Genomic DNA, 14,905 nt, shown 5'->3' on the forward strand with positions numbered 1-14,905 from the left:
CGGTGCGGAGGCATGTTAAAGCAGGGTGTTAGATACTTATTAATATTAAACCAACTGTATCTGTTGCGTATTTCAGAATTATTCTTGTTATAAATAAACAGTAATTGTGTTTTAAATTACAAACCTTGTGACTCTAATTATTGGGCATGCAAGGGCCAAAGGTTTTGGGAATTTTTAATCAGAATTATTGGTTAATTCACTTGCAATGATAATAATCACTTATTGTCACGAGTAGGCTTCAATGAAGTTACTGTGAAAAGCCCCTAGTCGCCACATTCCGGCACCTGTTCAGGGAGGCCAGTACGGGAATTGAACCCGCGCTGCTGGCCTTGTTCTGCATTACAAGCCAGCTTTTTAGCCCGCTGTGTTAACTCTGGGGCATGTGGGGTGGTGTAACAATACTGTGTTTTAAAAAAATATATTTTATTTGGTTTTATCATTTTAACATTTTATACATAAAACAAAACAGCTCCCAAAGAAAAGAATAACAAAAGAGCCCCCCCTCTACCAACCAACTCCCATATAACTCGAAAAATAACTCCCCCTTCCCATAGCAGTTGATGGTAACCATCTCTTTACAGTAAAGAATAAGTAGGCCCCATCTCTTGTGGAACCCCTCGATTGCCCCCTCAGGGTTAACTTCATCTTCTCAAAATACAGGAACTCCATCAGATGCCCCAGCCATACTGAGGCACAGGGTGGATCAGCAGGACTCACTTGTAAGCAATCAGCAAGGCGTAGCCTAAAACATCTGCCTCCGCCGGCAGGTCCAACACCCCAAATATGGCCCTCAGGACTGGGCTCCAAATCCAAGTGGAAGATCCCCGACATGGTGCTGAAAAAAGACCTCCAAAACCTCTCCAACTTTGGGAAGGGGCAGAATGTATGTACATGGTTGGCCGGGCCTCTCCCACACTGCTCCTAAGTATTCTCCACCCCCTCAAACAACTGGCTTACCCTTGATCTCATTGCCCTGTGCACCACCTTTAACTCTATTAACCCCAGTCTCGCACATGAAGTTGAGGCATTCACCCTCTGCAACACCTCACACCACAACCCCACCTCCAGGGCCACCCCCAACCACACCTCCCACCTGGCCTTAACCCCCTCCAATGACACCATATCCTCCTCCACAATCCTCCCATAAATCTCTGAGATGACACCCCTCCCACAACCCCATTACCGACAACACTCCCTCCAACAACGAGGAGTGAGGTGTCACCGGAAACGTCTGGAAAACGTACATGCAAAATCCCACATACACTTAAAGCCATACATTAAAAGCCTCCCCCGTGGAAACCCAAACTTCTCCATCAACTTTTCCAAGCTCGCAAACTGCCCTTCCAAGAATAAGTCCTTCATTTCACCTTTCCCCGTTCCTCCCGTCCCTGAAACCTACCAACCAATCTTGCTGGCTCAAACAAATGATTCTCTCCGATCTCTTTTCGACCCCACGCCTGACTTAAAATGTTGCTGAAATTGCCTCTATATCTTCAGCTTGGCCACCACCACCAGGCCACCTGAATATTTCCCCAGGGCAAACAGAAGCTGTGCCGTTGCCAGTACCCGCAACCCGATCTCCTACCTTACCCACATTGCCTGCAGCTACCTACCCCAGCCCCCCACCTTCTTGGCATTTGCCACCCAATAACAATACAGCAGATTTGATAGAGCCAAACTTCCTGACTGTCTTCCGAGCCCTCGCAATCCTACTTGCTCATTCAAATGACTAAATCAACCGTTTCATCCCCTTGAAAAGCACTTTCAGCAAGAAGACCGGTAAACACTGGAATAAAAACAAAAACTGCAGCAAAATATTAATCTTTACCGCCTGCATCCAGCGTCCAATGATAGGGGCAGGCTTTCCACCGTAACAAATCTGCCTTGACCCTGCCCATCAAGTTCGTAAATTAAATTTACGGAGCCTGGCCCAATCCCGAGCCACCTGCATCCCCAATGTCTTAAGTGAGTGGTTGCCACACAAAACCACAATCCCTCCAAGCCAGCTCCCACCCTTTGCGAGGAGACCAAAAAGCACTCGCTCTTCTCCAAATTCAATTCATATTCTGAAAAATCCCCAAATCGCTTAAGCGCCCCCTCCCCGGCAACTTCTCCGAGTTCCTCAACGTAATGGCCAAGGGCCCTATGTAACAATACTATGTGTCCAAATCACCTTATCATAGAATCCCTACATTGCAGAAGAAGGCCACTTGACCCATCAAGTCTGCGTCAACCCTCCAAAAGAGCACTCTACTTGGGCCCACTCTCCCAACCTTTCCCCGTAATCCCGCATATTGATCATGGCCACCTAACCTACACATCTTTGTAATGTGGGAGGAACCCTACGCAGACAAGGGGAGATTGTGCAAACTCCACACAGTCACTCAAGGCTGGATCTGAACCCAGGTCCTTGGAGCTGTGAGGCAGCAGTGCTAACCACTGTGCCACAGTTAGAAGTGCAATTGTGAATAGTCACTCAAAACACAGCAAAATGTAATTTAGGAACTGTGTATTTTAGGATTGGACACAACTTAAATAGCAATTTTTAAAAAATATTCGAAGTAGGCCTAAATTATAATTCTTATTTTTCAATTACATTTGCTCATCTATTTCAGCGAGCAGACGAAACAAGATAGCAGATCATCCACATGTCCTGGCAACACAGAAATCATAAAAGAACAAAACAGAACAGGTAATTTCTTTTAGCAGAATTTCTTGCTTACCATTCAAATACAACTTGCAACTGAAAATAGTCCCTTTGCACTCAAATTGTAAGGCATGCTATTGCTGGAAAATCAAATGTTTACCTCCTGATACTAAGCGAATTGAACACTGTTACGTATAGCACAGTCAGGAACCAGAATAAAGCTTTCGCTACTGGGAGATCCTACCATCTTAATCATCTTAATCTTGCTGTGTCTCAGTTAATAGTATTCTGAATTTGAAAGTTGTGGGTTCAAGTCTCATTCCAGAGACTTAAGCACAAGTAGGCTGACACTGTAGTGCTACATTAACGGTGGTCTTTCGGATAAAATGTTAACCTCCACCCAGTCTGCTCTATTAAGTAAATGATCCTATGGCATTTTGAAGAAGAGCAATTATTACTCAATTATCTTTACTGAAACAGATTATTTGGAGCATGATTCTGCCTCCTTGTCATGTCTCTCGCAAGATTTGCGATGCTCCAAACGTCTCACAAGATTAAACAAAATCTCGCAAGATGTCGGGATCTGTGAGGGCGAGATCCAGATCTGCATAATTTTGAAAAAAGTTGTATCCAGAAAATACAAAAAATACAAAATCAGGAAAAGTCAATAACACAAAACTGTATTGAACACTCCATAACATATTAACAGTGTACATAACACTATAGCAATGTAACTCACCTGAAACACCCCATATATACAAATACATCAACCACACCTTCAAAAATGTTTTAAAACAAAACAAGGTACCGCCCCACCCATTAACCAATAGTTACTGTACCCCGTCACCCTCCCCTTCCCCCACTGACATTCTAATACTTCTTGAAAAAGTCAATGAACAGCTTCCCCCTCACGAAGAACCCCTCATCCATACCTCTAATGGCGACTTAATTCTCTTCCAATGAAGAAAATCAGCAAGGTCCCACACCCATGACCCGAACGCTGGTGAATCCGCAGACCGCTGGTTTAGCAAAATTCTCCTTTGGATTAGCAGGGAGGCAAAAGCCACAACATCGGTCTCCTTCCCACCAAAACACTTGCATCCTCAGGCACTCCAAAAATAGCTACCCATGGAGATGACATGACTACCATTCAAGGCAATGCAATCGTAACTCCCTCCCAGAATCCCACCAATTTTGGACCAGACTAGAACATGTGGGCATGATTCGCAGGAGACCTGGCACATCGTGCACACTGATTGGCCACTTCCGGGAAGAATTGGCTCAGCCTTGCTGGCATCATATGTGCTCTATGCACAACTTTAAGTTGAATAAGACTAGCATACAACGAGGATGCATTAATCCTACGCGGTGCTTCTTCTCAAATCCAACCTCGCACCGTGCCTCCTTTGCTGCATTGCCACCATCGAAACGTCCTCCTTCTTGGCCAATTCAGCGTACACATTGGAGATCTTGCCCTCTCCAATATCATCCTCCGAGAGGAGCCAGTCCTGTAGACCCAAAGGTGGCAACATTGGGACCGAACCCACCACTTTACTCAAAAAGGCCCTTATGTGGAGATACCTGAAATCATTACTGCTGGGCAATTGTGCAGCTTAGTTAGGTCTACAAACTTCACTCCCAAAAACAGGTCCTCAAATCATTTGATCCCCAAATGGTCCCACTCCTTAAACCTGACATCCAATCTCGCTGGGACAAATCTATGGTTACCACAGATCGGGGCCTTTCTGGACATGCCCTCCAGGCCAAAATGTAGCCAGCACTAATTCCACACCCTCAGAGTGGAAACTACCGCTGGATTTGATGAGTACCTACTCAGTGAGAATGGTAGAGGAGCTGAAGTCAATGCCCTTAAGGAGGTCTCTCCCTACACAAAGCCTCTGCCACCCTGCACCACACCGGCTCTTGATCCAACACCCATTTCCGGATCATGACAATATTGTCCAGTAGTAACTCTGAAAATTAGGGAGAACCAGGCCACCACCCCATCTACTCTTGTCCAGACAAGCTCTTTTAATACGGGAAATCCTCCCTGCCTACACAAAGCCTAGAATAAGCCTATTGACCTTTCTGAAAAAAGATATGGGCAGGAAGATTGTGAGAATCTGGAATACAAAAGGAACCTCGGCAGGATCACCATCTTTATTATCTGGACTCTTCCGGACAGAGCTAACGGCAGTCTGTCCCATCTTTTAAACTCTTCTTTCATCCCCTCCACTAAACTTGCCAGATTTAAATTGTGAAGCTGAGCCCAGTCCCTGCTACCTGAATCCCAAGATTGTGAAAGCTCTTTCTTGCCAGGTGAAACGGGAGCCCACTAAAACACCCCTCATGGCCTCTGGAGCCTATCAGAAACATCTTGCTCTTTGCTGTATTAAGCTTGTATCAGAGAAGGAGCCAAACTCACTCAGAATCACCAGAAACTTATCAAATGATTCCATGGGATTAGAAATGCACAACAGGAGATCATTCACGTACAGAGAGGGCTGGTTCTCCACTATCCTCCCCCCACCTCCCCGCTCAATACCCCTCCACCCCAGACGCCCGAAGAGCCACTACCACTATCAATCGCAAGGGCGAAGAGCAGAGGAGAGAGTGAGCACCCCTGCATCGTCCTGCGCTGCAAAGTGAAATACTTAGAGTAACCCCATTAGTTGAGATGATTGCTTTCGGGACTTTATATAATAGCTTAACTCAGTCCACGAAGCCCTATACGAACCAAAACCGCTCCAAAATGTCAAATAAGTACACCCATTCCAACCATAGATTTGAGCCAGGGAAGTGGGATGGAAATTTTCGGAGATGGGAGAAGAAAGGAATTAGAACACTAATAAATTTATTTCTTGGGGGTCATTTTGCGGGATTGAAGGAGCTGGGAGCAAAGTATGGGCTGGAGCAGGGGGAAATATTTAGATACATGCAGGTTCGAGACTTTGCCAGAAAGGAGATACAGAGCTTCCCCGTAGAGCCGGCTTCCACATTGCTGGAGGAGGTGCTGATGACGGGGACTGGAGAAGGGGGTAGTATCGGCGGTTTACGGGGCTATTTTGGAGGAGACAAGGTGCCAACACGTCCCGCAGACCTACTGGGGCCCCCAACCTCTGTGCCCTCGCCTGATCCACCCTCGGAACTCCAACCTATCGAAGAATCTTCGTCTCAGTTCATTCCCCAGCGTTGGTTCCGATTGGTATAGTCTCTGATAAAAGGACTCAAAAATGTTATTCATCTCTGCCAGGCCCGTTGCTACCTCGTCTCTTCCCCTCCCCCATTCCTAAGCCTACCTATTTCCTTAGCAGCTGTCTGATTCTTCAATTAGTGAGCGAGCATCCTGCCACTCACCAACACAAATCTTCCATTCGGACCAGCAATTAACCTCTTTATTGAGAAAGACAGCCTCTTACTTATTAACATGGCCACCCCTCTCGTCTTCATATCAAGTCCTGAGTGGTAAACCTGACCAACCCACTCCCTTTGCAGTCTTATCTGGTCCTCCACCTTTAAATGAGTCTCCTGGAGAAACATCAAGTCTGCCCTCAGGTTTTTCAGATGAGCAAATTAGCGCAACCTTTGAACAGGTCTGTGCAGGCCCCGGACATTCCAAGCTACCAATTGAGTGAGGGGGCACCTACCCCCTCCACCCTCGATATTCGGCTATAGTTTCACTTAAGCTAATCACCCCCAGGTCGTCAAGTTGAAGCCCTCACAAGCCATCCACTGCCACCGACTTCTATATCTCAGTGCCCTGACATTACTCACACCATCAGCTCCCCCCCCCCCCCCGCCCCTCAGGCTAAACCAAAAAGAAGAAATATCGAAAACCTTACCCTCCTCGCACCACATTGTCCCCAACATCCCTTTCGGTTACTGGTTCTCACACCAGTATGGTGGCCCCCGCACAAGGTCTGCGACTTCCCTGAACCCCCCAGATCACCCAAACCCGATCATAAAAAAAACCACATAAATAAATAACTCTATCCCACCCTCCACATTTCCCCAGCCTCCGAACATCAAACTCACTTCAATAAAACGAAAAACAGGAAGGAGAATGATAGAGAAGAACATAGCAAAGACACAGGAATGCACAGCAATCAAACTAACAACAATATCATCAACGGCCCAGAACAACCACATTTTAATGTATTTGCAGATTCTCAGTCCCCTGGCCCCGAAGAAACTTGCCCGCCTCCTCCTGGGTCTCTAAAAAGTGCTCCTGTTTACGAAAGGTGATCCACAAACCGGCCGGATACAACATTCCAAAACTCACACCTTCCTTATGCAGGACTGTCTTGACTTTGTTGAATCCGGTACGGTATTTAGCTAGTTCCGTACCCCAATTGGGGTGTATTCTGATTACACTTCCCTCTCACAAGTTCTTCTTCGTCTGCCTGGCCCACTTCAGAAATGTTTGCATGTCTAAGAAACGGAGCACTCGCACCACCATCGACCTTGATTGCTCACGCTCTCAATTCTCCAACTCGCCCACCTAAACATGTACTTTTTTGAAGCTGTCAGCCATCAAGGAAAGTTTTGCTTCCACCGGGATCAACCAGTCCTCGTGGTCGGTGACAGACTCCTCCATTTTTTGGAGCGACGCGCCGTGAGCCTCTAAATGCTGCTCAACTCTCTCCACTGTTGCCTTAATCCGATCAGTTGCTGTTAACAGTTCTTCAGACATTTCCAACGTTTGTTTCTGGAACCGAGCAGTTAAAAAGTCTACCAACTGAGCAGGAGACCAGTGCCGAAATGGGGCCCGGCACCATCACGCCTTAATCCACGCTTTTTCATTGCCTCACAATGTGCTTGCAGCCGTTTTTATTTCCCCCGTTGCTTTTTGCCGCATGCATTCCGGATCCTGCGCAAAATATTCCTGATACATTACTGGAAGGAGGTTTTTAGGGTAATCTCTAAAGTGGTGCATGTGAAACTGGACCCGGGCCCTCGGGAAGCCATATCCGGGGTCTTGGACCAGCCGGGGTTGGAAACAGGTGTGGAGGTGGATGTTGTAGCCTTCGCCTCGTTGATCGTACGAAGGCGGATCCTGTTGAGGTGGATGTCAACCTCGCCACCCTGTGCCCTGGTGTGGCTGGGGGACCTGCTGGAATTCTTGATGCTTGAGAAGGTCAAATTTGAACTGAGGGGACGGATGGAGGGGTTTTACAATTCATGGGCGTTATTCATACACTTTCAAGAATTGCATTACATTGAACATTAGGGGGGGGGGGGGCGGCTGGCAGGGTTGGGGGAGGGGGACTGTATGTGTTAATGGTGACTATGGGTGATTCCTGGTTCCTTTTTGTCATTTGTTTACGTTAACATGCGGGCCAATGTCTGGGGTTTGGTGGGAGGATGGGATCGATGTTATTGATATGGTGATTGACATTGCATCCGTTACTGATTATTGTTTATTGTTGGGTATAAATTTGGGAGAAAATGTGAAAAAGGAGGAGAATAAAAATATATTTTTTTAAAAATTAAAAAAATTCTGATACTTTCACCAGCAAGAATCGGGACCTCGAGACCACATTCAAACGTCCGACCGAGATTTATGGGCAGATAAAGGTTTTGCCACGCAGGAGCCACCGACTACACAGCCGTTTAGCTCATGGCCGCCACTGGAAGTGTGCATAATTTGAATATGCATTTGTGGGATCCTTCCTGCACCCAGGACCTAACGCCTGTGCCTGGAAGACCTCGCCAGCATGCCATTTAGTACTGGATTCCACAAACATAGACCAGTTGTCATGGCACCCTGGGGGGGGGTGATGGGGTGCGGGGGGGGGGAGTGGGAGGAGGGGGGGTGGGAAGCGGGGTCTCCCAAGTCATTAGAGATCCCTGGGTGGTGGGGGAAAAGGGCAGGATGACACCCTGGCAGTGCCACCCGGGCACCCTGGCAGTGCTGCCTCGACACCTGGGTATAGTTGCCCAGGCACCTTTAAAGAACTGCCCGGGCACTATCAGAGTTTGGGACCAGCGGGCCTTACCGGGTGAGGTGGGTAGTTTGGGTGGGTGGGTGGGGGAGAGGGAGAGAGAGATCAGGGCAGCCAGACAAGCTGTTTATCAATACTTCATAATCAGAACAGAGATCAAATTAAAAATTCTCTTCATTGTCACTACTATTAATTTTGGACTCCTCTTTCTTACGGTCGTCTTCAGTTTTAGATTTTTCAGAACCTGGTTCTGTACTAGATTTAATGTGGAGGTCCTGCAAAATGGCTCCCTGGCCGAATTGGGGGATGACCACCTGGGAACCCCTCAGGAGGATGCCATCCCCTACGCTGAGTTCCACCCCCTTTCTGGTAAAAGCCCTCAGGTCCTCCGGGAGGGCACAGTGCTCAGCCCTAGACAGCACATTGTGGCGAATCCTGGCCAGCAGTGGATCTGTCTAGGTCCAAGCCTTTATTTGAGCCACCGTTTCGGGCAGCGAGTTCATAAAATGCAAGTTTGCGACTACCTTGTCCAATGCCATGAGCATGGGGGGGGGTGGGGATGGGGGAGGGGGGGGAGAGGGGGGGGGGGGAGGGGGGGAGGGGGGGCCCAGCGAGAGATGCCTGAGAGCATCCGCATGGGGAATCTCCGCGATGCTCCAAAATATACTCGTACGCCTCCAGAAGGAGAGACCAACGCTGAATGCGGGCAGACGCCACCGGGGGAATTGCCGTGTCCTCTTTGAATAAATCCAAAAGCAGTTTCTGGTTGGTATAAGCCGTGAACGCATGGCTCTAGACATATTGATGGAATCGTCGCATGCCGAACACCAATGCTAACCTCCTTTTCTATTTGGGCAAAATTCCCTTCTGCCGCTACCAATGTTGGGCCACTCGGTACCATCATCCATCCTGTGTGCCATAACGGCCCCGGCCCCGACCCCGCAGGGCAAAGTGTGGCACGTGAGCACCAAGAACTTCACCTGGTTGAAGTCCGTCAGCATGTGGGAAGACGACAGCCGCTGCTTTATTTTGGCAAACGCTCCCTGTTTTGGCCCCAGGTGCAGCGGGGCCAAAACCATTGTCTAATTCGGGATGAAGTTCCTGTAATAGTTGACCAGGCCCAAAAATGAATGGAACTCTGTGGGATCTCGTGGTATGGGCGCCTGTCGGATGGCCTGACCTTTATCATGTACTGTGTGTAGTCCATGCCTGTCAACCCAGTAGCCCATGAAACATGCACTTTTCGTGCTGCAGGTGGACCCCGGCTGCCTAGAACTGATGCAGCACATCCTCCAGGTTTTTTAGATGTTCTTGGTCAGAGGAACCAGTGATTAGTACATCGTCCAGGTAAACTGCCACTTGTGGCAATCCTCGGAGGATATTTTCCATACCCCTCTGGAAAATGGCACATGCCGACGAGACCCTGAACAGCAGCCTGGTATATTCGTACAACCCCCTTTGCTTGTTGATTGTTACGCACTTTCGGGAGGATGGTCTCGAGTGTCTCCGATAATGCCGGCCCGAACTCGCAAAACCCGACAAATTTGTGCAACCAGCTCAGGAATTCCGTTATAGGTTCATCCTAGCATTGTGAAGCCGTGTGGAAACAAAAACAGAGAATGGCAAGTAGCGGATCTTGGTCGAAATGGTCGTCAACCAGCGTAACAAGCTCCGCGAACTGGCGGTTGTCAGGCGAGTCAGAAAAAGTTAAAGTTTTGATAATGTCGTATGTCTCCGCACCGAAAACTGCAAGGAGAGTCACCGTCTGTCGTCCCCGACTATGTTGTTCATCCGTTCTGTGTACTGGGTCCAATCCCCAGCCATGGCATCGAACACTTCAAGGTTTCCGATTAGTGGCACCTCTGTCGTCTGAGTAGAGGTCCCCTGAAACCTAATTGAGGTGGACCCGGTCTGGAGGAAATGGTGCCTCTGCAGCTCCACTTAAGAACATATGAACTAGGAGCAGGAGTAGGCCATCTGGCCCCTCGCGCCTGCTCCACCATTCAGTGAGATCATGGCTGATCTTTTGTGGACTCAGCTCCACTTTCCGGCCCAAACACCATTACTCTTAATCCCTTTATTCTTCAAAACACTATCTATCTTTATCTTAAAAACATTTAATGAAGGAGCCTCTACTGCTTCACTGGGCAAGGAATTCCATAGATTCACAACCCTTTGGGTGAAGAAGTTCCTCCTAAACTCAGTCCTAAATCTACTCCCCCTTATTTTGAGGGTGTGCCCTCTAGTTCTACTTTCACCCGCCAGTGGAAACAACTTGCCCGCATCTATCCTATCTATTCCCTTCATAATTTTATATGTTTCTATAAGATCCCCCTCATCCTTCTAAATTCCAATGAGTACAGTCCCAGTCTATTCAACCTCTCCTCGTAGTCCAACCCCTTCAGCTCTGGGATTAGCCTAGTGAATCTCCTCTGCACACCCTCCAGTGCCAGTAAGTCCTTTCTCAAGTAAGGAGACCAAAACTGAACACAGTACTCCAGGTGTGGCCTCACTAACACCTTATACAATTGCAGCATAACCTCCCTAGTCTTAAACTCCATCCCTCTAGCAATGAAGAACAAAATTCCATTTGCCTTCTTAATCACCTGTTGCACTTGTAAACCAACTTTTTGCGACTCATGCACTAGCACACCCAGGCCTCTCTGCACAGCAGCATGTTTTAATATTTTATCATTTCAATAATAATCCCTTTTGCTGTTATTCCTACCAACATGGATAACCTCACATTTGTCAACATTGTATTCCATCTGCCAGACCCTAGCCCATTCACTTAGCCTATCCAAATCCCTCTGCAGACTTCCAGTATCCTCTGCACTTTTTGCTTTACCACTCATCTTAGTGTCGTCTGCAAACTTGGACACATTGCCGTTGGTCCCCAACTCCAAATCATCTATGTAAATTGTGAATAATTGTGGGCCCAACACTGATCCCTGAGGGACACCTCTAGCTACTGATTGCCAACCAGAGAAACACCCATTACTCCCCACTCTTTGCTTTCTATTAATTAACCAATCCTCTATCCATGCTACTACTTTCCCCTTAATGCCATGCATCTTTATCTTATGCAGCAACCTTTTGTGTGGCACCTTGTCAAAGGCTTTCTGGAAATCCAGATATGACACATCCATTGGCTCCCCATTATCTACCGCACTGGTAATGTCCTCAAAAAATTCCACTAATTTAGTTAGGTACAACCTGCCCTTCATGAACCAATGCTGCATCTGCCCAATGGGACAATTTCCATTCCTCGCTATTTCTTCCTTGATGATAGATTCCAGCATCTTCCGTACTACCGAAGTTAAGCTCTCTGGCCTATAATTACCCGTTTTTTGCCTACCTCCTTTTTTAAATAGTGGTGTCACATTTGCTAATTTCCAATCTGCCGGGACCACCCCAAAATCTAGTGAATTTTGGTAAATTATCACTAGTGCATTTGCAATTTCCCTAGCCATCTCTTTTAGCACTCTGGGATGCATTCCATCAGGGCCAGGAGACCTGTCTACCTTTAGCCCCATTAGCTTGCCCATCACTACCTCCTTAGTGATAACAATCCCCTCAAGGTCCTCACCTGTCATAGCCTCATTTTCATCAGTCACTGGCATGCTATTTGTGTCTTCCACTGTGAAGACCAACCCAAAAAACATGTTCAGTTCCTCAGCCATTTCCTCATCTCCCATTATTAAATCTCCCTTCTCATCCTCTAAAGGACCAATATTTACCTTAGCCACTCTTTTTTGTTTTATATATTTGTAGAAACCTTTACTATCTGTTTTTATATTCTGAGCAAGTTTACTCTCATAATCTATCTTACTCTTCTATATAGCTTTTATAGTAGCTTTCTGTTGCCCCCTAAAGATTTCCCAGTCCTCTAGTCTCCCACTAATCTTTGCTACTTTGTATGCTTTTTCCTTCAATTTGATACTCTCCCTTATTTCCTTAGATATCCACGGTCGATTTTCCCTCTTTCTACCGTCCTTCCTTTTTGTTGGTATAAACCTTTGCTGACCACTGTTCCTCAACTGTTTCACCATAAAGTCTTTGCTCCCAGTGTACCTTAGCTAGTTCTTCTCCCATCCCATTGTAATCTCCTTTGTTTAAGCACAAAACACTAGTGTTTGAATTTACCTTCTCACCCTCCATCTGTATTTTAAATTCCACCATATTGTGATCGCTCCTTCCGAGAGGATCCCTAACTATGAGATACTGAATCAATCCTGTCTCATTACACAGGAACAGATCTAGGACCGCTTGTTCCCTCGTAGATTCCATTACATACTGTTCTAGGAAACTATCGCGGATACATTCTATAAACTCCTCCTCAAGGCTGCCTTAACCAGCCTGGTTAAACCAATCGACATGTAGATTAAAATCCCCCATGGTAACTGCTGTATCATTTCTACATGCATCAGTTATTTCTTTGTTTATTGCCTGCCCCACCATAATGTTACTATTTGGTGGCCTATAGACTACTCCTATCAGTGACTTTTTCACCTTACTATTCCTATTATTACTACTCGTCGCCAGTGTAAAGTCGCAGGCAAGGGACCACTCGGAAGCAATGTCTGTAGCAAACATTTGGTTTTATTCGGGTTACTATACGCTCCTCCTACTCCCCAAAGGGTCTCCCACCCCCAGCCCTCACCTGGGCTGCAGTAGTTATATCCAGCAATCCTTTGAACTGAGGGGTCAGCCTCATCCCCTCATCTGGGTAGATCATATTCAGGTGAGGCCGCAAGAACTCTGGTGTTGCAGATCCCTGGGCCTCCTGTAGGGTTATAACACTATCCATTACTAATACCTCAGTTTTCATTGAGCTTTCTGGAGGGAAAACCAAATCCTTCTCTAGTAAGAAACCCAGCATATCTCTAATCTACCTCATTCCCCATACCTGCTCCACGTTACCTCGGGCCCCCTAAGTCCAGTTAAAGCTACAGTCTGCCATGTAGTGTTCTCCATTTTTGTTCTCTTTTCAGAATCCTCCCTATCAACCCCACAAGTCCCAGGGGTTTTCTTAGCAACTCCCAACATGCTGAATGAATGTGTCCCACCTTGTTACTATGGTAACACCTAGGCTTTTGAGTCTCACCATCTCCCTCCGTACCTTCCTTCCTGGTCTGAGGAGGAAATCTTGGAGCATTTCCAGCAATCCATTGGCTACTGCCTTCCTTTCAGTCTCCTACTTCCTATCCTTATCAAAATTATTTTTTACAAATCAATTTAGAGAACCCAATTACTTTTTTCCAATTAAGGGGAAATTTAGCGTGGCCAACCCACCTACCTTGCACATCTTTGGGGTATGGGCTGAGACCCACGCAAACACGGGGAGAATGTGCAAACTCCACACAGACAGTGACCCAGAGCCGGGATCGAACCCGGGACCTCGGCGCGTGAGACAGCAGTGCTAACTCACTGCACCACCGTGCCGTCCCTTTTCAAAATTATGGGGGTGATGGAACAAAGGGTTGAATTTATGGTTCAGCTCCTAATCATCAGCCATAATTGCTGCCTGTCTAGCAGTTGTCACCCTCTGGTGTTCAACGAGTGTTGTTAGCATAGAAGGTAGAGAATTTTTAAATTCCTCCAAGAGAATACCCTCTCTGAGCCTCATCGGTAGTTTCAACCAAGGTGTAGAGAAACTCCCAAGGCCAAAAAACCTGGCAAAGTGCCATTGATTAGCAGGATGTTACTCGGCACTGCAGACAATGAGAAACTCCCTGCGAATCGTGCCCAAAACTGGACATAGATTTTTTTTTCCATTTGAATCGTGCTTATGGTCTACATCACATTGCTGTTTGTGAGATCTTGCAGAGTCCAAATTTGGTGGATGTGTTTCTTGCAACACAGCTCAAAAGTAATTGGATGTAACTTCACAACGTCTTGAAGTTATGAAGTGTGCTCTATTTCTTTTCTTCTTTCCTTCATTTCTTTCTCCATCTATTTCTTTTTCTTTTGAATAGGATCCTTATAGCTATGGGAAGGAAAGAGACCTTGGGAGCGAAGTGGCATTTGCAGTGTGCACTCACGTTTCCGACATGTGTTCTGGATGCCACTTTGATAAAGGGCTTAGCATGTGCACATTTAATGTCCACCAGAGGTGAAGTATATTATGACTTCAACTCTTTTTTGGGTTCTTCTATCATTGCTTCAAATTTCAAGAGTATACAGAGGGTAGTATTGCAGGCGCTGAAATATGTTTCACAAACCTCAAGGTTCCTGCACAAACCAGTTGCTCACAGATATAGGCTAGTCTTGCAATTGATTAGGATAATTTAATGCAGAAATGTGCGAAGTG

General features: G+C 46.7%; 1 protein-coding gene across 2 annotated transcripts in view; it reads left to right on the plus strand.

Moving 5' to 3' along the window:
• Nucleotides 1-14,905, plus strand: part of armc2 (armadillo repeat containing 2) — a 316,108-nt gene that overhangs the window by 81,255 nt on the left and 219,948 nt on the right. For both annotated transcript variants that reach the window (XM_072499968.1, XM_072499969.1), the window contains one exon: nt 2,616-2,692. In XM_072499968.1, coding sequence (XP_072356069.1) covers nt 2,616-2,692 — 77 coding nt within the window. The remainder of the gene's footprint in view (nt 1-2,615; nt 2,693-14,905) is intronic.

Source organism: Scyliorhinus torazame, chromosome 4, assembly GCF_047496885.1.
Source record: "Scyliorhinus torazame isolate Kashiwa2021f chromosome 4, sScyTor2.1, whole genome shotgun sequence".
Classification (NCBI taxonomy): Eukaryota; Metazoa; Chordata; class Chondrichthyes; order Carcharhiniformes; family Scyliorhinidae; genus Scyliorhinus; species Scyliorhinus torazame.